This window comes from Anomaloglossus baeobatrachus, chromosome 4 (assembly GCF_048569485.1).
Source record: "Anomaloglossus baeobatrachus isolate aAnoBae1 chromosome 4, aAnoBae1.hap1, whole genome shotgun sequence".
NCBI lineage: Eukaryota > Metazoa > Chordata > Amphibia > Anura > Aromobatidae > Anomaloglossus > Anomaloglossus baeobatrachus.
The window spans coordinates 368,614,663-368,638,013 of record NC_134356.1 but is presented as its reverse complement, the minus strand read 5'-3'; the positions used below and the strand labels follow the sequence as shown (position 1 = coordinate 368,638,013).

General features: G+C 40.0%; 1 protein-coding gene across 1 annotated transcript in view; it reads right to left on the bottom strand.

The window, feature by feature from the left end:
- Nucleotides 1–23,351, bottom strand: part of COG5 (component of oligomeric golgi complex 5) — a 664,814-nt gene that overhangs the window by 47,634 nt on the left and 593,829 nt on the right. Inside the window, exons 16-17 of the mRNA XM_075343478.1 lie at nt 4,224–4,300; nt 708–834 (exon numbers count right to left, since the gene is read on the bottom strand). Coding sequence (XP_075199593.1) covers nt 708–834; nt 4,224–4,300 — 204 coding nt within the window. The remainder of the gene's footprint in view (nt 1–707; nt 835–4,223; nt 4,301–23,351) is intronic.

Genomic DNA, 23,351 nt, shown 5'->3' with positions numbered 1-23,351 from the left:
TCATTCCATGTATTTATTCATAGTTTTGATACCTTCAATGTGAATCTACAATTTTCAGAGTCATGAATAAAAAAGAAAACTCTTTGAATGAGAAGGTGTCTCCAAACTTTTGGTCTGTACTGTATATTTGGTGTATATTTAACCAAGTGTCTTAAAGAGGCGCCACATTTATCATCCTTCATGACCCACTGTAATTAAAATAAAATTAAAAAGAATATCTCACATATTTCTCTCTTAGTAGATGAAGGTCTGTAGAAAAAAAAATAATGGTTCAAAATCTGTAAATTTGTCCTGTCTGCATGTAAGTAAAACAATATTCCTTAACTGAGGAAATAAAATCTAATCCCTGTGTCTTCCTTGCATCTTGCGCAGCCATAAAGTTTACAATTGTACGTGTGTACCCAGAGAACAATGGTCATGGGAGACACAAATTGATTCCTTATGCAAAAGTGTAACAATTGTTGGTTTCTATGGCATCTGTCTATATATCAGCGTTTCAGAGGTGTACAATGTTTTCAGAGTATGAAATATTCTGTCTTGGATGTCAGGAGACCAATGTTACATAAAAATCTTATTTGCGAGTGCACCTATGATTTCACAATGTATAAATTTTACATGTATAATGTGCAAAGCATGCAAAATAAACCTCTAATACCAGGCAGTTTTGTCTTGAAAGTACACAATGCTATATGGAACATGCATTTTACCTGATAGGGGGATTTCAACTCTTGGGGAGCCCGGGTGAAGAGAAACTGGAGAATGACACTGTAAGGAATTATGTCTCCTACAGAAGCACTGTTTGCAATATGCTCGCTGGTCTGAAATAGTAAAGGCCTAGAACAAAACGCAAAAAAAGGAGTAAAGTACGCAAATAAATATATACACATACATATACGAATCCTCCATCCACCATCCAGGCTCTATAAGAGGTCATTCATGAAGAATGGAATAAGATAGATGTGGCAATATGTCCCCAACTTGTTTATTCCAAGACTTGGTGCTGTTCTTAAAAATCATGGCGGTCATACAAAATCCTAGATGAAGTTGTTTTGATGTGGGGTGTATTCCTTTATGCACCAAACAATTTGAGTAAAACTGAAGATTTTGTAATGAAAGTTATATTATTAACCTTACTTTCACGCCATAGGTTAAAAAATGTTCTATGAATCTCAGTCTTGTAAAAAATTTGGAAGCTGTTCGTATGTTCAGCGAGATGTTGATTCAAATCTTACTTTTCAACGGGGGTGTACTTATTTATGCTGAGCACTGTACATAGTCTGATGTGTAGACTGCAGAATATTTGCATTTACTGCACATACCAGCAAATTGTTGTACATTATATCCCACACTTATACTGTATATAATTTACTCTACATGTGGAATATAGCAGCGGAAATGATTTATGTATTCGGCTATTTGAAAAGCCTACCAAAGACTGTTCCATATGCATTACAACACACATGCAGCACTGGACTATTGTATAAGGAATTTCATAGCTGGATGGATCATGCATCCCCGACTGTGCCTAAATCATTTTTTATTCTAATACAATGCTTACGATCCCATCCACCCAAGAATGAACTGATGTGACTCATGAAGTACTGAATTAGTGGACATGACCACACTGGAGAAGCTTTTCATGAACCTGCTCCTCAGCTGATGGTAAATGCCATTTTTGGACAAGTTAAATATGTATTTTCTTCAGAAATGAAAGCTGATCCTTGAAATAAATAGTCTTGTTGAAGCAGCGACAACGTGAAGATTGCTACTAACAAAACAGAGTAATTGTGCTATAATTGTACATTGCCTCCATTTTTAGCTTTTCTTCTAATACGTCTAAGATTTCCATGCATCTAACGGAATATAATGAGTCAAAATGAATAAAAAATGGCTCATTAGAGACTGTTGGAAAGGAAAAATCAAAAATGCTTAAAATAACGCTTTCAGTAATATATCCGTGCCTAGTGTCCCAAATACTGAACAGACTGTAGGCTTTACAGTGCAGTGTTCAGAATGTTAACAAGCTGGCTGCCAAATGTTGATTTCACATGGAGGTTGTCAGCCTAGGTAACTATATATTTTTCGGACTATAAAACTCACTTTTCCCCAAAAATTTTGGAGGCCAATAGGGGGGTGTATCTTATAGACCATCAGATATACAACCCATGGCAAAAATTATGGAATCACCTGGCTCTGAGGATGTTCATTCAGTTGTTTAGTTTTGTGCCAGGTCTGTGATCTGTTTTTTTTTTTTAAACAAAAGTAAAGTAATTTCAATGTCAACTTTCTGGCTTTAAGAAACACTAAAAAAATCATGAAAACATAATGTGCTAGCCAGTAACGGTAACTTTTCAAGACCAAACAGGGGAAGAAAGTTATGGAATCACTCAATTATGAGGAAAAAATTATGGAATCACACTGTAAATTTTTATTCCCAAAAATAACACCTGCATCAAATAAGATCTGCTCGTTAGTCTGCATCTAACAAGGAGTGATCCCACCTTGGAGAGCTGTTGCACCAAGTGGACTGACATGAATCACGGCTAAAACACGAGAGATGTCAATTGAAACAAAGGAGAGGATTATCAAACTCTTATAAGGAGGTAAATCATCACGCAATGTTGTAAAATTTGTTAGTTGTTCACAGTCAGCTGTGTCTAAAATATGGACCAAATACAAACAACATGGCAAGGTTGTTAAAAGCAAGCATACTGGTAGACCAAGGTAGATATCAAAGCATCAAGACAGGAAACTTAAAGCAATATGTCTCCAAAGCAGGAAACGCACAACAAAACAAATGGGGAACGAATGAGAAGAAACTAGAGTTAATGTCTGTGACCGAACTGTAAGAAACCGCCTAAAGGAAATGGGATTTACATACAGAAAAGCTAAACAATAAAAAGACGACGACCTGAAGAGAACATGTACATTTCTACAGTCATTGCTGATATGGGACTGCATGTCGGGTAAAGGCACTGGGGAGATGGCTGTCATTACATCTTCAATAAATGCCCATGTTTACATTGAAATTTTGGACACTTTTCTTATTCCATCAATGGAAAGGATGTTTGGGGATGATGAAATCATTTATCAAGATGATAATGCATCCTGCCATAGAGAAAAAATTGGATGCAGTCAGCTGACATGCTGACACTCATGGTGGGGACGCATCTGACTGTAAATAGCGGCCCAGGAAGTGAATGCGAGGCCTGGGAGCACAGCCATGCCGAAGCCTTGGTAAGTACAGCATGCTTGCTCCCATTCCCTTATCCCTTCTACCACCATTTTTAATCTCCGGATTCTGATCCCCATAGACTTATATAGGGGTGGATTCTGTTCCAGATCCAGATTTTTTTTAAACGAGAGCATGGATAACGTCTAATACTTTGTACTATTGGTCACACGAATATCTATTACAGATTATTATTCTGAAGTAACAATAACTATCCAATAGTCAATAAATAATTTCATAGCTATGTAGTTAGTGTGGTCACTGATGATTGACACTGCTAAGCCACATAGTTTCAGTACGATCGCTACCTACTGATGAAAAAAACAAGTCATTATTTGCTCTATTTGAATTCGTTTTACTGCAATCTGTAAATATTCACTTTAAACATGATTGCTTCCTTCTTGTCATGTTTTATGTCTTAACTCTATATTTTGATTTTTTTATACCAATATTAGTATTTTAACAATGCAAAACGTTTGTATCTTCTCTTTGCGTTTGCTGGGTTTCCTGCGGTTTCCTCCCACACTCTAAAGACATACTGATAGGGAATGTAGATTGTGAGCCCCAATGGGACAGTGATGATCATGTCTGTAAAGCGCTGTGGAATTAATAGCGCTATATAAGTGAGTAAATGTTAATCTCCTCTGAGTGTTGATGTGCTTTCCTTAGTATTTACACCCCCCGCCTTCCGTCACATTGATTGTTTTATGTAATTTCTGTGTTAAAAAATGCTTGGTGCGAAATCAAAATGCGTTAAAATAAAAACTATGAAATTACTATTTCCATTAGTATTTCCATCCTGGAATTGCTTCCTCTACAGTAGCGTGGTCTACTTTGAAATGGCAATCTCCTTTCTCTACCAAGGAGATTACAGTTGGTGCTGATAAAGTTCTATGAAGAGGGGAGAGGGATAGAGGAGCTAGAGGCATACTCAGACATTTTGCTGCAAGTTCTTGTCAAATAACAGTTATGCTTCAAAGCAGATACTGACCTGAAGGATCTCAAAAGCCTGTATGATCTTCCAAGGTCAGCAACTCTTCTGCACAGTGGAGCCACAGCCAATTCCATCTATGAAAAAACAAATATATTTGTTTGTGCCATACCTTGATTTACCAATTACAGTTATTTGAGTAATACCAATCTTCTCATTCTAATCATGTTTTTCCTTCCTCGGGTGGATTCCAATAAAGGTACAATGCATTGCAGATTTAATGTTTTAGCTGAACTCCTAAAAATACTAAGAAAACCATTGTATAATTTCCCTTAGCGTTAATGGTGGAAAAGTTCACAGGGCATGAATACTTTTTCAGGGCACTGCATGTAATCCCAAACAGACTTAATGATTATGAGAGCAGGGCTCTGTGGGGGGCATCAATTCTAGGACTATTTGTTCTTCTTTACACTGAATCTAGTTCTTAATGACATTGGCTGTATGTTTGACATTGCTATCCTGTTACAGAATAAATTTGCAGCCAATCAGATAGCTTCCTGATGGTATTGCATTATTGATTTCACAAACGGACAACGCTGAGGACTGTAGTAGATACAATGGTTGGCCAAGAAAACGTAGTGCAGCAAATGAAAGACAGATCATGTTTACTCCCCTTCGAAATCAGCTCACATCTTGCAGCCACCAATGGAACACAGGTATATACTGGGACATCCACCAACAGAAGATTCTCCTCTGTAAGAACAATATATGGGCCCTTTGCAGTCCAATAGCTCATCATAATGCATAGTATCACCTGCTTTTGAGGCAGAAGTGGGCCCCCTTACATCTTGAGCCCCTTTTTGACTGCACAGGTTAACCAATGGTATGTCTTCCCTTGTACACACAGAAGCATGGTCTAAAAGGCTTCTGTCAGTGTACCACTGACAGGTATAATCCATTGCAATGCTTGTGCACTGCAATAGATTATACTAGTGATCAGAGTAATAAAAGTTAAAGTCTCATAGAGGGAGAGGGACTAAGAAAAGGAAAAAAAAAACAAAAAACTTTCAATATTTTGTAAACGTATTTTTTTAAAAATAATTTAAAACAAAGAACAAACAACAAATGAACAAAAAAAAAAAGGAACAAAAAATATATATCATCAATAAATACTTAAGTATTTATGTAAAAAAATAAACAAAAAAGTACACATATTTGGCATTGCTAGGTCCGGAATGATCATATCTATAAAATGGTAACACTATTTAACCCCTTCAGTGAACTTCATAACAAAATTAAAAAAAACAACGTATAAAAAATTATGGAATAAAATAAAATATGATCTAACAGTCACATTTAAATAAAAATTGTATAGCTGAAACGTCATCTTGTCACGCAAAAACAAAAGCTTAATCAATTGAGAAATAAAAAAGCTATAGCTCTTAGAATACAGCATTGCAACAAAACACTTTTTTCAATAAAGTAGTTTTTAATGTGTAAAATGGAAAAAAAAAAAAGATATAAATGTGATATCGCTGTAATCGTACTGACCCGAAGAATAAGAATTTCATCACTTTTACCGCACGGTAAATGGCATAAATTCCCCCCATCCCCCCATAAAAACAAATCTACCAAAAATTGGAATATAAAGCAATCAAAAAATGTTATGTGCCTAAAAATGGTAGCAATAGAAATGTCAACTTGCTGCACAAAAAAAGATGCCCTCACATGACTCTGTCGGCAGAAATATAGAAAAATTATAGCTATGGAGATGTAAAATTTATTATTTATGTATTTTTTAGTGTGTGATAGTCCAAAGTAAAAAAAATACATAAATCTGGTATTGCTGTAATCACACCGAACTGAAGAATAAAGCTGTCTAATCATTTATGCCGCACATTGTAAAAAATAAATAGAACCAATTCTTGACCTTCTGTAGATTTGTTCATTCTACCTCCCAAAGATCAGAGCAGAAAAGTTCAGCTCACATTTATCCTGCACTCTACCTTGAGTGTTTACATGTGGGTTTCGGTTTAAATCTCTGAAATACGTAATTCAGACAATGTCACCAATAAATTAATGCTTTTAATAAAGGCAGAGCGAGTCATTTTGAACTCTGTCTGGCCTGTGATCTGGCGGTGTTCATCTTTTTAAGCATGTGTAAAAGCATGGTCAGCCACAGTTTTGCACACCTCTGAAAAGAAGGGCACCACTGAACAGAGGGCAGACAGAGTCCAGAGTGTCTCTGTTGCCTCATTATAGTGAATGGATCCCTCAGGTTTTATCTGAATCATGTTATTCTGAGATTTATATGAAATCCACAATGCAACTGCTCAGCTTAGAGCACAGGGTAAATGTGATCCAAAATGTAAAGTAAAATATTCCCAATAAAAACTTTAACTCACTTCACAAACAAAACAAGTCCCAACTCAGGTCCGTCATCTGTCATGTTACTGGTGACACAAAGGCTCTAGAAAAGCACTATGGCTCCTCACCCTCCCAAAAGACATCCATAGAATTCTGCGCTCCCAAATTCAAATGCCCACCTCCCTTCTGAGCCCCAGTGTGCAAATACCACATTCAGCATCCACATGATTGGTATTTCTTTAGCAATGAGAGCCTGCTTAATTTACAGGGTGCATGTCTCCAGTAGCATGAGCTGGGTGCAATGCATTGGACTAAAATTTACTGGACACTGCAATATATGGACACTACAATGGCAGATTTGCAATTTTCACTCAGCATCATCAAATGATGCTTGTTTCTGGGAAACACCCATGGAGTCAAAATTATCATTACACTGTACATAAATTTCCAGAGGGATATAATTTCCAAAGTAGGGTCACTAGAGGGGGGGATTCTGCTCATCTGGCACTAAGGGGTTCTGTATATGGAGTCTGCAAACTATTGTGTCAAAGAGTCAAATAGCACTCCTTTACCGAGTCTTGCCTTGTGGCTAAACAGTTCCTTGAGGGGACTAGTTTCCAAAACTCTGTTACTTGCGGGAGGGAGGTTCTATTCTTAAGGCACATCAGGGGTTCTCCAAATGCGACATGGCATTCGCTAATGATTCCAGCCTTTTTTTTGTTCCAAAAGTAAAATAGCATTTTTTTCCTTTAGAGCCCTGCCGTGCGCCCAATCATTAGTTTTCCACCACATATGGGGTATCGATGTACTCAGGAGAAATTGCACAACAAATTGTGTGGCGCACTTTCTCCTGTTTCTCTTGTGAAAATAAAAAATATGGTTAAAGCAACATTTTTATAGTAAAATTGTATCTCCATTTGCCCAAACAGTTGGTTTCCACCACATGTGAGGTATAGATGTACTCATGAGACATTGCACAATAAATTGTATGGTGCATTTCTTCCTGTTACCCTTGTGAAAAAAAAGCTATCGGATTGAACTAACAATTTTGTGGTAAAAATGTATTTTTTTTATTTTCACAGCTCAACGTAATAAAATTCTGTGAAGCACCTGGGGGTTCAAGGTGCTCACCACACCTCTAGATAAATTCCTTGCATGGTCTAGTTTCCAAAATGGGTGACTTGTGAGGTGTTTGAACAATTTAGGCACATCAGAGGCTCTGCAAACGCAATATGGCGTTCGCTATCTATTTCAGCCAATTTTGACTTCCAAAAATCTAAAGGTGTTCCTCCCTTCCGAGGCCTGCCATGCGCCCAATCAATAGTTTTCCACCACATATAGGGTATTGGTAAACTTGCGAGAAATTGCAAAACATATTGTTTTGTTCTTTTTATCCTGTTACCCTTGTGAGAATGAAAAATTGGGGCTAAAGCAAGATTTTTGTGGGAAAAAGTAACATTTTCATTTTTTCTTTCCACATTGCTTTGTTCTTGTGAAACACCTAAATAGTTAATAAACTTCTTGAATATGGTTTTGAGCAGGGTGAGGGATGCGGTTATTAGAATGGTGTCCCTCTTGGGTATTTTTTCTCATATAGGCTCCTCAAAGTCACTTCAAATGTGATATGGCCACCAAAAAATTGGTTTTGTTAATTTTTTGGCAAAAGTGAACAATTGCTAATAAACTTTTAACCCTTCTAACTTCCTAAGGAAAAAAATATATCTCTCAAACTTGATGCTGATGTAAAGTAGACATGTGGAAAAGGTTGTTTGGTAACTGTTTTGTGTGACATAGCTAACTGGGCATAAAGTTCAAAAATTGTGACTTTTTCACTTTTTTTGTAACAGTTTTATACTTTCATATATAAACGCAGGAAGTTGAAACCTGGCTTGGGGGTGAAGGGGGTTAACAAAGATGTATATAATAAATAATTAATATAGACACAATTGTATTCTACAGATACATTTCCTTTCCACAAGCATGAGATACATAATTGATAAAGGTCGACTCAGCAAGATATGGATTTATCCAGATAATATTCTTTAAAGCACATATCTTGTATTACTTGTCATATGTGAACATGTGTATTTATTTCAAACATATACATAACATACACATAACATATGAAGAAAACTAAATTAAAATTTGGAAAACTTGAGAAAATGCTGAAGCCAGAGAATAAGGTTTAAAATAGTTATTTGCTAGACATTCTGTCAAATCAGTTGTATCAAATGTACCAGGGATAATATCACTAATAAATATAATTTACAAAACACTCAACCTCCACTGGAACATACAGTAATATGCAATTCACAAGGCATTCTTATTCATACATACTTAAAGGAACCTGTCACTAGATTTAAGCTGCCTTGGGCACCATGAATAAGAGCCTAACTACCTAACAACGGTATCCAGGTATGTTATGTTCTGAGATGATATTTTCAGGTGTTTACAGGAGTTGTGCCTGTACACAACCCACTACAGTGAGCACCTTCCTATTTCTTATCTTATACCCAAAAGTATCACCCGATGGTCTTGTGCTGCTGTTTTATACAGTTCTTCTGGCATTACAGCGAAAACATAATTTGAAAGGTTGGGGACTATAGGCAGAAACGGACTAGTCCAGCTCAGCCCACAGACAGTTTCTCTCCACCTGCTACAGGTGATTATCAGGTCTCTCCCATGTGTGTACTGAACATAGCGGGAAACCTATCAATCACCTGGAGCAGGGCGTGAAAAAACGGCCGGGGACCACATTGAATATATGTCCTAGCTATGTGATGGACATACACGTACAGGCCAAATTACAGTTACATGTGCTCTTGATGATGGGGTTAGGGGGGTACCGTGGTCCTTTTATACAGTGGATCTGCAGCAATGCTGAAAAGTAAAATCTCCACACATCTGATAACCATACCCAATCACTAGAGGAGCTTAATACCTCTTTAATAACGTCTGGTTTTATACACATGTACTATTTTTCAGGTATTTTGTAAGTAGTATAGTTGTGAAATTCTGGAACCTGGTAATCATGGCCCAAATGGGTTTTAAGGACACAGTTCCATTTACTAATAATATTACTATCTGCCCATTAAAGGTACTCTGTCAGCAGGTTTTTACTTTGTGTTCTGAGAGCAGCATGATGTAGTGACAGAGACCCAGATTCCAGTGATTCGTCACTTTCTTGGCTGTGTGTTTGTTTCAGTAAATTCAGTATTTAATCAGCAGGAGATTATCACTATCTGACTGTCTGGTTCATCAATGCTCTCAGCACTGATTAGCAGCTCTCTGTCAATACACTTTGTACACAGAAAGCTGACACTTAATGTTGTGGGCGGGGTTACAGAGAGCTCAACATTCTAATCTTTCGTAAATCTGCAGCAGAGAACACTTTAATTCTCTCAAAACTGCTGCATCCAGTAAACTAAGTGAGCCATCGTAGGAATCAGAGCTTCTGCTTCTACATCATGCTGCTGTCAGATTACATAGCAAAAACCGGCTGACTGATTCCCTCTAATTGTGGCAGTCAGGGCAGCAGAAGTGTAATTTTTGTAATTATCTGGGATGGCACTACAGACCTGGCAATGATATCAACATTTAGAATTAGCAAAGAGCAATAAGTGTGCGGCTATTTATTGTGCAGGGGAGAATCAATAAATCAGTTGTGTTTATTTTTAACTCGATCTGAAATGCCAGCCCGGTGCAAATGAGAATGCTAATGAAAAAGATTTGTAATTGGAAACACTGTTTAATTCAGTTACTCAGTAATGTATTTTTTTTTTAAATGTTAATGACAGATGCCACCCTCTCCAAATGGCATGATGCCCCGTACTTTGTGCACCTGAGAAAAAAAAAATCTTGCTATTAGCATAAGATTTTCAGCATCATCATTATCATATCATCTTCAATCATTATTTTTTCTGAAATAGGAGTTGTACAGCCATCCTACATGTCACCAAGTATTGGCATAAAGGAAGCTATGATATTATCGATGCTAAGGGCAATTCTAATAGTAGACATTTAGCAATGCTCATGGTAAGTCACCAATAGTGATACTGAGAGATGGCTCTACAATAAATAGAAAAAAAATGTGCTTCATTTAGTGTCAATTAAAATGCCAGATAAATGTCGAAGAATCTTTGATGGACCCACAGAAGGCAGGTCAGATTGACTGCACAGAGTAAAAAGGTTACAGCTGAAAAGAGCGGCCCAGGTATAAGGTATGGAAGAAAACACAGAGAACAGTATGTGTGTGATCATTATGCATAATACGGTGTTCAGGGTTTTCTATGTCATCATTTTTTATTACACTTTTTACTACTACCTTTTCCTTAAGCAGGTTCTGCACTGGAGTAGAATAAACCAAAGAAAAAACTCCTAAAAATGATTATTTTATTAATATTAGTATTAAAATCGTTATATATAAAAGCTGAATCGCTTCTAGTATCTGAGTATTATAGATCAGTCACATAAAGGTGAGTGTGGAAGGTTGAGACGACTAGTGGGGTTCGTGATGGTAGTAGAAAACCTATGGAATTAGCTGAGTCGCCATGTAGACACACTTAACTCTGTACCCCAGAACCTTGATCTCAGGGCCGCCTTTCAAGAAGAGTGGGATGCCATACCTCAGCATAAAATAACTCCATTTGTGAACAGCATGAGACATCATTGTCAAGCTGTAATTGATGCTCAAGGCCACATGACAAATTATTGAGACATTGACATTGTTTTTTTTGGGGTGGGGGCATTTGTTTCAATAAATTAATTAGGATGAGGAAATCACCATTGCATGCCTCTAGTTAAATGCCCTACTTTCATGATAAAATGTAGCGTGAGCTTTTTACATTTGCTATAAACTTCACCCGAAAGCCAAATATCCCTAACTTTGCCTGTGCAGTTTCTTTGGCTGTCATATTTATGGCAATCCAAGTAAAACAAATATACTTGACCTGTGACAACTGGCACTAATTATCTCTTCTTGGTGGTGGGTGCCTCCTTGGCAACTGGTAGGTTGCAGGGAGAGACTAGGGGGAGACGACGAGGAGCGGGGGGTACCCAAAACCTTATGGTGCACCTCCGCTGGTAGGTAGGCAATAAGGGAGGGAGAGATAACCCCCTATTCCCTAATTATAGGATGACTACCTCTAAACTATAACTATCTAGCTGGGTTACCTATAGCTAAGAGACTACCATCACTAACCCCACTAGTCGTCTCAACCTTCCACACTCACCTTTACGTGACTGATCTATAATACTCAGATACTAGAAGCGATTCAGCTTTTATATATAACGATTTTAATACTAATATTAATAAAATAATCATTTTTAGGAGTTTTTTCTTTGGTTTATTCTGCTTTAATACTCCCGTTCTAATTGAATTGGTTTTGATATCTGCACTGGAGTACACTGAGATCATGTAGTACGTGGTCATTTCATGCACTGTCTGAGCTCAGGCGGAAAATCTAAGTCTATGAAGATGTTTATGCATTCCACCTGCCTTGTCTCTTTCTGTGCCTTTGTGTTCATCTGGCATATTAATTATTTAAAATAATTACAAATCTGATTTTCTGGATTTTTTGTTTACTCTGCCCGTCACAATTGAAGTGTACCTACGATAAAAATGACAGCCCTCCCCATTCTTTGTAGGAGGGAAACTTGCAAGATCAGCAGTGGATTAAAAAAGCATCTTCCCCACTGTGTGTATATATACATATATATATATATATATATATATATATATACACACACACACACACATACACACTTGCTCAATATATAATCACAAAAAGTTAGGGATATTTGGCTTTCGGGTGAAGTTTATAGCAAATGTAAAAAGCTCACGCTACATTTTATCATGAAAGTAGGGCATTTAACTAGAGGCATGCAATGGTGATTTCCTCATCCTAATTAATTTATTGAAACAAATGCCCCCACCCCAAAAAAAACAATGTCAATGTCTCAATAATTTGTCATGTGGCCTTGAGCATCAATTACAGCTTGACAATGATGTCTCATGCTGTTCACAAATGGAGTTATTTTATGCTGAGGCATGGCATCCCACTCTTCTTGAAAGGCGGCCCTGAGATCAAGGTTCTGGGGTACAGAGTTAAGTGTGTCTACATGGCGACTCAGCTAATTCCATAGGTTTTCTATGGGATTCAGGGCTGGAGAAAGTACAGGCCTCCATTAGAGGTACCTCAGTCTCCAACAGCCATTCCCTAATGATGGGACATCGATGAAGTGGAGCATTGTTATCTATGAAGATGAAATTAAGCTTGTGTTGTTCATGCAGAGGCACAATTACCTGATTAATGATGTTATTCAAGTAGTAGTGCCTTGTCACTGTGCTATACCTGCCCACACTGTAACACCTCCACCACCACTAAAGGCTCTTTTGGTGACATCAGTGGCTGATTCATAGCGCTCTCCTTGACGTCAACAACATCGTTGGCGGCCATCATTTCTGCTCAGCGTAAAGAAGATTTCATCAGTGAACAGCTTTGAGGCCCACTGTATTCTCGTCCAGCACAGATACTCCCTGGCTCATGCAAGACGATGACACATGTGCCTAGTGATGTGGTCAGATACCATTGCAGGTCATCTACCACGCAGAGCATGCTGATGTAAACAGTTTTGAATGGTCTGGCGTGACACCTAGGTGCCTCTCACTTCTCTTAAATGTGCCTCGAGATGCGTGAAATTTATTATCCATTTCCAAAAAGCATTGTTCACAATGAAGAGGTCCTCAGTGTGGGATGTTGCCAAAGGACATGCACTTCTATGCCTTTCTGCAATACTTCCAGTCACTGTTGCAACCTGCTGATGACATTCTGTGACACTCTAAGTTCAGTGGCCACTTCCGTCTGAGAATATCCTGCTTGAAGCCTCGTGAGGTACTGTTGATCAATTGTAGGTGTCGTCTTGGTCTTGGAATGTCAATATGTGAACAGCAGGATGAGGACTGTTTAAATACCAATTCTAATTGAACCCTGAAATGTATTGGGTGATTTATGGATCAAACACCTATTGTGAATTTTGCCATTAAGCTCATTGAGAACAGCAAGTTATGCAAAAAGTACTGAAACATTGAAACAGTTGGATATGTGCATTCAAAAGATAAGAGAAGGTTACATTATAGAGTGAACCTATATAGAGTGCACCTATAATCCTATATAGAGTATAGGATCATCCTGAAATTTCACCCAAAAAACAAATATTTCAAAATTTTCGTGTTTATTATATATGTTTTGTGTATCACTCTCTGTATTCAGAATTTACAGAATTCAACCACTTTTACTCTTTCATAAATGAATAGCATTTTTTTCAAATCAAATTTACAAGTTTCAGTTTGCACTTGTGGCCTGAACTGAACATAATCTCATTTCTGAATGGATATACAGCCATGACAGAAACTTAATATGGCCTTTTTGCATTCTGTGGTTTTACCTATTAGACATAGAGATGGCGAGAATTGATTCACAGCATCTGGTCCTGTGCCACATGCATAATCTGTGGCTATGGTAAGGGAGCCCTGTGAACCGTCTCTTACCCGAACCATCCATGACTACTCTTCAGAGTAGGCGGCCAGGTGCAATGTCATTGTTGCGGTGTGACACACGTAACGACGTGGTGAGCCAGCTGAGCAAATAAAGAACCGCACATTCTGGTAGGTAGATGGTGGTTAACAAGGCTATAGTCCAGCAGCCTCAGATTACTGACAAGGCCGCTGGATAGGGTCATGCAAATTGAAACGCAACGTTTCGTTTCAGGTCCTAATAAAAAAAATATCTGATCCTTAGAAGGTCTTAAAATTAAATAAATATAGCTGAGATGAACAACACCACATGACACATTACACCTGGCCATAATTGTTTACCAAAACCAGTTAGAGATGAGTGAATATTTTGAAATTCGATTTTGCTAGCTTTGAAAAAGTTTGCTAAAAAAATTTGATTCACAGCACATCCAAAGTGGTGACCTTAAACGATGTGTATGACATTGAGTTCTCCTACAACTGTATCCAACACCTTTCAAACTCTCTAAAGGAAAGGTGCCATTCCCCCAAACAAAATTCAGCGAAAAAAATGTAAAGTATTAATGTTTTTTTTTTATTTTTTTAAATATTAGCAATGGTTTTTAATAGTGTAAAATATGAAAAATAACGTATAAAGTTTTGATATTTTTCATTTTAAAACACTGAAATTTGCCATGAGCACCTTGTGTACAACTAGCTTGCATTACAACTGCAGTAAATATGGGTGGGATTTGATCACATGTGATATCACTTCTCTCCTCACCTTATGTGCATTTGCAAAAGGATAAGCGAGGATGAATTTTAGGATCACAGTGGGAGCCATTTTGTTGGTGACTGCAAAGTGATATTAACATGTGGAAGTGTTTACAGAGAACATCTGGCAGTGCAGATTCTGTTAGTTGTTGCTGCTCACTGTTAAGGTCCAGTCACACTAAGCAACTTACCAGCGATCCCAACAACGATAGGGATCGCTGGTAAGTTGCTAGGAGGTTGCTGGTGAGATGTCACACTGCGACGCTCCAGCGATCCCACCAGCAACCTGACCTGGCAGGGATCGCTGGAGCGTCGCTACACGAGTTGCTGGTGAGCTCACCAGCAACCAGTGACCAGCCACACGTGCAGAGAGCAGGGAGCAGCGCACACTGAGCGCTGGCTCCCTGCTCTCCTAGTAAACAGCACACATCGGGTTAATTACCCGATGTGTGCTGCAGCTACATGTGCACAGAGCAGGGAGCAGCGCACACTGCTTAGCGCTGGCTCCTTGCTCTCCTAGCTACAGCACACATCGAGTTAATTAACCCGATGTGTCCTGCAGCTACATGTGCACAGAGCAGGAGCCGGCACTGACAGTGAGAGCGGCTGAGGCTGGTAACAAAGATAAATATCGGGTAACCAAGGACAGGGCTTCTTGGTTACCCGATGTTTACATTGGTTACCAGCCTCCGCAGAAGCCGGCTCCTGCTGCCTGCACATTTAGTTGTTGCTGTCTCGCTGTCACACACAGCGATCTGTGCTTCACAGCGGGATAGCAACAACTAAAAAATGGCCCAGGACATTCAGCAACAACCAACGACCTCACAGCAGGGGCCAGGTTGTTGCTGGATGTCACACACAGCAACATCGCTAGCAACGTCACAAAAGTTGTTCGTTAGCAGCGATGTTGCTAGCGATGTTGCTTAGTGTGACAGGGCCTTTATATGTGTTGGGGTTAGTTACACAGATTATATCAAGTGCTGTGATTAGATAGGCGGAGTATAACAAGCTCTGGGATTAGATATAGGGTTCACTGGGGTGGATCACAAAGGATGGGACTAGATCCGCAGAATCTAGAGTATTTAATGTGTGACCTCTGCTCCATCCACTTCTATGGGAGCAGTAGTGTAATGTGTGACATCGTTCTGTCCACTTCTATGGGACCAGTGGTGTAATGTGTGACACTGCTCTGCTCACTTCTATGGGAGCAGTAGTGTAGTGTGATCCCCACTCAGTCCACTTCTATGGGAGCAGTGGCGTAATGTAACCCATTGTTTTTACTTCTATGGGAGGAGTAGTGTAATGTGTGACACCGCTCTGCCGAATTCTATCGGAGCAGTGGTGTAATGTGATGGGCATTAGATACATGTCTATGGGGCGTATCACAAATAGTGGGCATTAAATACATAGCTTGGGGCATATCACAAATGGTGGGCATTAGACACATGGCTCTGGGGGTATCACATGATGAACATTAGATACATGGCTCTGGGGGAATTACATGTTGGGCATTAGAGGCATGGTCTGTTATCTATATATATAATTGCCTTATTCTGTCTGTCTGTCTTGCTCCAAAATGACGTCATTACAGTGACAACCGTCGCAGTGGCCGCTCGGCTTGGCCCGTCCCGCCCCTTGCACGCATTGGCCGCTCGGCCTGGCCACGCCCCCGCACACATTGGCCACTCGGCCCGGCCACGCCCCCCACACACTTTGCCCGCTCTGCCACGCTCCCCCGCACACTGTGCCCGCTCGGCCACGCCCCTGCACACTGTGCCCGCTCGGCCACGCCCCTGCACACTGTGCCTGCTTGGCCATGCCCCTGCACACTGTGCCCGCTTGGCCATGCTCCCCGCACACTGTGCTCGCTCGGCCACGCCCCCGCACACTGTGCCCGCTGGGCCATGCCCCCCCGCACACTGTGACCGCTCGGCCACGCCCCCGCACACTGTGCCTGCTCGGCCACGCCCCTTACACACTGTGCCCACTCGGCCACGCCTCCCGCACACTGTGCTTACTCGGCCACGCCCCCCACACACTGTGCCCGCTTGGCCACGCCCCCACACACTGTGCCCGCTCGGCCACGCCCCCGCACACATTGGGCACCTATACACCTCTTCCCAGGACTACTCCACCTATTATACACCTCCCCTTCAGGACTACTCCACCAATTTATACACCTCCCCTTCAGGACTACTCCACCAATTTATACACCTCCCCTTCAGGACTACTCTACCTATTATACTCCTCTCCCCCAGGACTACTCCTCTTATTAGACTCCTCCCCCCCAGGACTACTCCTGCTATTATCCTCCTCTCCCCCCAGGAATACTCCTCCTATTATCCTCCTCTCTCCCCAGGACTACTCCTCCTATTATACTCCCCTCCCCCAGGACTACTCCTCCTACTATATGCCTCTCCCCCCAGGACTACTACTCCTATTATCCTCCTCACCTCCAGGACTACTCCTCCTATTATCCTCCTCTCCCCCCAGGACTACTCCTCTTATTATACTCCTCACCTCCAGGACTACTCCTCCTATTATACTCCTGTCCCCCAGGACTACTACTCCTATTATACTCCTCTCTCCCCAGGACTACTCCTCCTATTATACTCCTCTCTCCCCAGGACTACTCCTCCAACACACACACACACACTGCACAAAACATACCTCCTCCCAAAACACACACACACCCGCACAACACACACAGCACCACACACACACACACAATGCTGCAGACACACAGCGCTCCACAAACAACGCAACACACACAATGCAACACACAAACAACACCGCTCGCACACACACCCACACCCAGACAACACCCAGAACATTTACAGCGCCCTACACAAACACTTGGTAACTACACATAACAACCTCTATATATATATATATGTATATATATATATATATATATATATATATATATATATATATATATATATATATATATATAACAAAATTCATACATTAACTACACAATAAATTCTAGAATACCCGATGCGTTAGAATCGGGCTACCATCTAGTGTCAGTATAAGCCTCCTGCAGAGGCTGTACAGTGAATTAGCAGACTGAGTGTTCAGAGCAGAGCAAGTGATTACACTGTTGTACTCTGAACATGGCGGCGTTGACGGGGAACGGGGGATCAGCAGCCTGATACTGTCAACACTGATGAGACCTCATCCTGGACCTCCACTCCCTGTAATTTTGAATCCGCGTGGATCTGGACTTTTACAGTCCAGGTCCACCCATCACTACTTATGACAATATAATTCATCTCCAATACCATTGAGCCACATATTGCTACAAACAACAGACCTATCTGTCCCTAACCTTTTTAATCATTCTCCTAGTTCCAAGTCCAGATTTCATTCTCTTCCTCAACTATTCCTCTTGTACCACAAGTACAAGATTGTCTTATCTCCAGATAAAACCTTAAACATACCCGTATGAAAACTCCTTCCAACAAATACCTCACTTCTTGAATTCCAACTTATCAATACATGGTCTGATACAAAAGATGACAATTTATTGCTTTCAGCTGCAAGTGTTTTTAGAGATTACTATTAAAAAAAAAAGTATGTATATAACCAAAATGCAACTTATAATGTTGGTTCTTGCATTCGCACATGTTCACTTCCCTTTATTTTCTCACTTTCTATTTTGCATGTTCCATAATTGAAATGAAATAATTCTTGTACAAATAGGTATAATTTTTAAATACTTGTACATTTGTGTATGCTCAAGCTATTACTTATTGTTTATATACGGTAATTAACTTGTCTCATTATACTCGTCTTTTACATACTTTCTATCCTTACACATGTATGTAGCCAACTGCTTACACACCTTTCTAATTTTCCCTTTTTAATGTGCTGTCCATTATTTAATGACATTTTAGGCGTCTGCGTTCCATTGTGGAACACGTATCAGTTACTGTGTATCCATCTTGTCCCCTCCTGTTATACTGGTTGCATTCCATGTTGGAAAGCACCAGTATCGCTGTGCACATTCCAATTCCCACCACATTCAACGCGGCTCATTGATTCACTCAACATGGCCGCGCGTTCCAGAGTAGAACGATTGGCCATCTTCATCCGGTGATGTATCTTCCAGCAAACACACTACATTTACAGGTGCATTTATGATCTGCGCTCCATGATGGAACACATACATCACCTCTGGTGTACTCTATGTGAGATGTAAGCTGCACATTGGCCCATTCATTCCTTTTCACAGCTGTCTATATTCATTTAATTAAACATTGTTCATTAGCTGGGACATAGATTTAAATAGAATCCATATCCTCATTCAGTTGAACTCCCTGAGAAAGCTAAAGGCGAAACGTACTTTCGTATTTCTCTGATCAGCCTTTATTTATACTGATGGTAAGTTTGCTCTTAACATTTGCACCTATAATTGCTGTGATGCTATTTGATTCTATTAAATTACCATTTTTAATTTATTTTATCAATTTGTCTATGCTGTATGTCCAATGCAGAGCTACAATATTTATCATAGAAAATAGTGATCATTTATACTAGGAGTTTCAAACATGCGGCCCGCGGGCCGCATGCGGCCCCCAGGCCCGTGCCCCTGTTCACTATCGCGGCAGGTGCAGGGGCCGCAGCCACTGTGTGCACTTTATGTCAGATGAATGTGTTGCATGCGCTGCGCTCTCGCGCCGGCAATACAATCATCTCACATAAATCACTCACAGTGACACTGCACCTGCCGCGATAGTGAACAGGAGCACGGGCCTGGGGGCCGCACGAACTACCCTGAGGGGCCGCACGAAGCAGAGATGAGGCAGCGGAGGGAGCGCGGGACAGGTGAGAAGAATGGTTTGTGTGTGTGTGTGTGTGTGTGTGTGTGTGTTGGACGTTAACCCCTTAGCGACCTATGACGTACTGGGTATGTGATGGCTCCCTGGTACTTAAGGACCCATGATGTACCCAGTACGTTATGGCGAAATCGCAGCCCCGGCGATCTCTGCAAATACCTTAGATTCGGGGAGGAGGGTCCTCAGGAGGGGTGGTGTCTCCTCCCCGGACCTATCGCTGGAAAATCGCTGAAACATTGAAATCCAGACAAGATCAGTGCAGCTGTAGCACTGATCATTGGCTGGAGTTGAGTGACCTGTGTTTCACCCGCCCCCAGCTCTGATTGGAGAGACCGGCCTTCTGACCGATCACTCCAATCACTGTGGATCTGCGGCCGGAGACCACTCCCCTCAGCTTCACTCCGGCGTCTGTGGAAGGTGAGGGGAGCTGCTGACCCATTACTACAGGATGGGGACAAAGTGCGCACATTACTATGAGATGGGGATAAGGCTGGGGACATTACTATAGGATTGGGACATTACAAGGATGGGCACAATACTATTGGATGGGGACATTATTACTATAGTATGGGGACATTACTATAGGATAGGGACTAGGATGGGCACATTACTATAGGATAGGGACTAGTATGGGCACATTACTATAGGATAGGGACTAGGATGGGGACATTACTATAGGATGGGGACTAGGATGGGCACAGTACTATAGGATGGGGACTAGGATGGGCACAGTACTATAGGATGGGGACTAGGATGGGCACAGTACTACAGGATGGGGACAAGGTGGGCACATTACTGTAGGATAGGGACATTACTACAAGGGGACAAGGATGGGAAACATTACTATAGAATAGGGATAATGCTGGGGACATTACTATAGGGTGGGGACAAGGTTGGCACATTACTAAAGGATGGGCAATTTACTATGGAATGGGGACAGTACTATAGGATGGGGACATTGCTACAAGGGGACAAGGATGAACACATTACTATAACATGGGGACAAGGATGAACACATTACTACAAAATGGGGGACAAGGATGGGGAACATTACTTTAGGATGGGGACAAGGATGAGCACATTACTGCGGGATGGGGACTAGGATGGGGCATAATACTACAATGGGACAAGGATGGGCACGTTACAACAAAATCAACAAGATGGGGAACATTACTAAAAGATGTTGGTCAAAATTTCTATATAGTGCTAATAGTAAGACTTAGTTACAAGAAAGGAATGATATATATATATATATATATATATATATATATATATATATATATATGTATATATATATATATATATATATATATATATATATATATATATATATATATATATATAAAAAAAAGAAAGTTTATATTTAAACAAAGAATGTGCACGTTTGCTATAATGAACAAGTGAAAATGTTCAAAATCAGTGATCCCAAGGTGCGTAAAAAATAATAAAATATATTATACCAATATATATATATTATGGTACCAATAAAAATGTCACTTTGTCCTGTAAAGAATGTGGCCCCCCCAAATTATTTTTTTTCCTCTGTGCGGCCCATACACCCAGCCGAGTTTGAGACCCCTGATTTATACTATACTTGTCTTTCATACGTTTTCCGTTAACGTTTCTTTGTATGACACGCCCCACATTTTTAAATGTTTGTTGTAATATTTGAATATTTAATAAAATGGCATTAGAATATATCTTTTTGAGTGGTTATGTACATTTATAGATTCTCATTAAAATACACTTATTATTTCTCAACAACGGCATTAATCACTCCTAATTTTAGAGAAACTCAACTTGAGCTGAGAATTTAATTATCCATAATCATACTAAGAATATATACAAACTTTGACACAGCTACTGCATGTGACTGTCTTACTGGGTAATTGATCAATATATCATGAAATATGCTGTTTGAACAATAAGCCTCTGGAAACATGCGACTTCTGGGCCTCTTTTGTGCTATTTCTGATTAAAAGCCCATGACAAATAAATGTTCAAAATTCAGGAAGACATTGCTGGAGTCCTGTCTTTATTTCTGCAGTTTTCTGCTGAAAAAAATGGAATAAAGTTACTGTTTCGTGACAGACTTTTTCCATACTAATTTCTGACAGATGTGGGTCACTACCTTTCAATGTCTGGTTTTGGGGGTTCTCTAAAGTACGTTCCTTTTTGTAGAGGGCAGAACCTAAACAGCACAGTGGCTGGAAGTACTGGTTTGAAGCGCTGAGGTTCAAAGATGACACCTGCATGGAGTAGGTCTGTTCTCCATGTTTGTGAGTGTTTCCTCCCACAGTCGGAAGACATAGGGAATCTTATCATTACTTGTATGGCAGTTTTCTGTAAACGATAAACTACCAGGCCCCTTTGTGGGAAAGATGAGCATTAGTTTTCAATTCTGAGCATGCCTAGCTACTTTTCCTAAAAGTAAATGTGAATTAGCAAAGGGAACAGATCTATACAGAGCACCATAACTTAAATAGACGAAAGAGGGCTTAAATGATAGCAGAAATCTACGTCAGCTCGTAGTGCCAGGTAAGGATGCACCAAATATATTAAGAGTGTGCTGTAACGTAACGGTTTAGAAGTACATCCATCACTCTTTTACGGTGCTATATTCTAGTAAGAACCAGCTCTCTCTCTCTCTATATATATATATATATATATATATATATATATATATATATATATATATATATATATATATATATATATATATATAGTAATACATCATCACTAAATATGTTACTGTAAAATGAAATCCAATGTCGGTTACATACATATTTAGTGAGGAAAAAACACTCACAAAATAACCACAAGACACTGCAGACCGGATGACCTAATGGACACGCCACTAGTCAAGACATCAGCTTTTCAATAAAGGTAATAATGCTTATTCAATTAGTGGGTGCGTTTTCCCTTACTGTGAACCACCACCGGACATGCTGCCTGCAATAATCAATGTGTAAACAGAGTTTTCAAGGTGACATTCTCCAGTAATTGTGTCTGGATTAAGGGAACAGAACTAGATCATGCCCAAACTATACCTCAGAGACAATGTACAGGAGAGATGGATTGAAAGACCATGCTGAAGATGGATGAGCATGGAAATGGATTCATACAGGTTTTTTACAGATGACTACAAAATTCCTAATGTCACATAGACAGGATATACATAGAAATAGCAGGCAAGGGAGAGATGGATTCACAAAAGTTTCAGATTAGCAGAACACAAGACAAAAAAAAACCCCAAACTGATTAGAATGATGTAATTTAGGGAAATTACTTATTATAACGGCTAATAAAGAGTCAGGAAAAGCTACAATTTAATCAGGGCTAGAACAAGGCCTAGGAAAAAGTAGGGACTCACCTAGGTCACCAGATAACCAGAAATACAGAGTGGGGACATTATTTATTGATGAAAAACAATCTCTTCTTTCTCTTTATTGAGGAATGTGTGAGTGGAGAGCAGCGAGGGCAAGCATGGAGAGCAGTGAAGACAGGCGTGGAGAGCACTGAGGTCAGGTGTGGAGAGCAGCAAGGGTAGGTGCGTAGTGCAGCGTAGGCAGGCGTGGAGTGCCCTTGGGGCAGGCATGGAGTGCAGCCAGGGTGTGCATTGCAAGTGCATTGCAAGTGTCAAAGTTTTTTGTCTTGTGTGTACAGGTTAGTAGGGCATTATTCAGATAT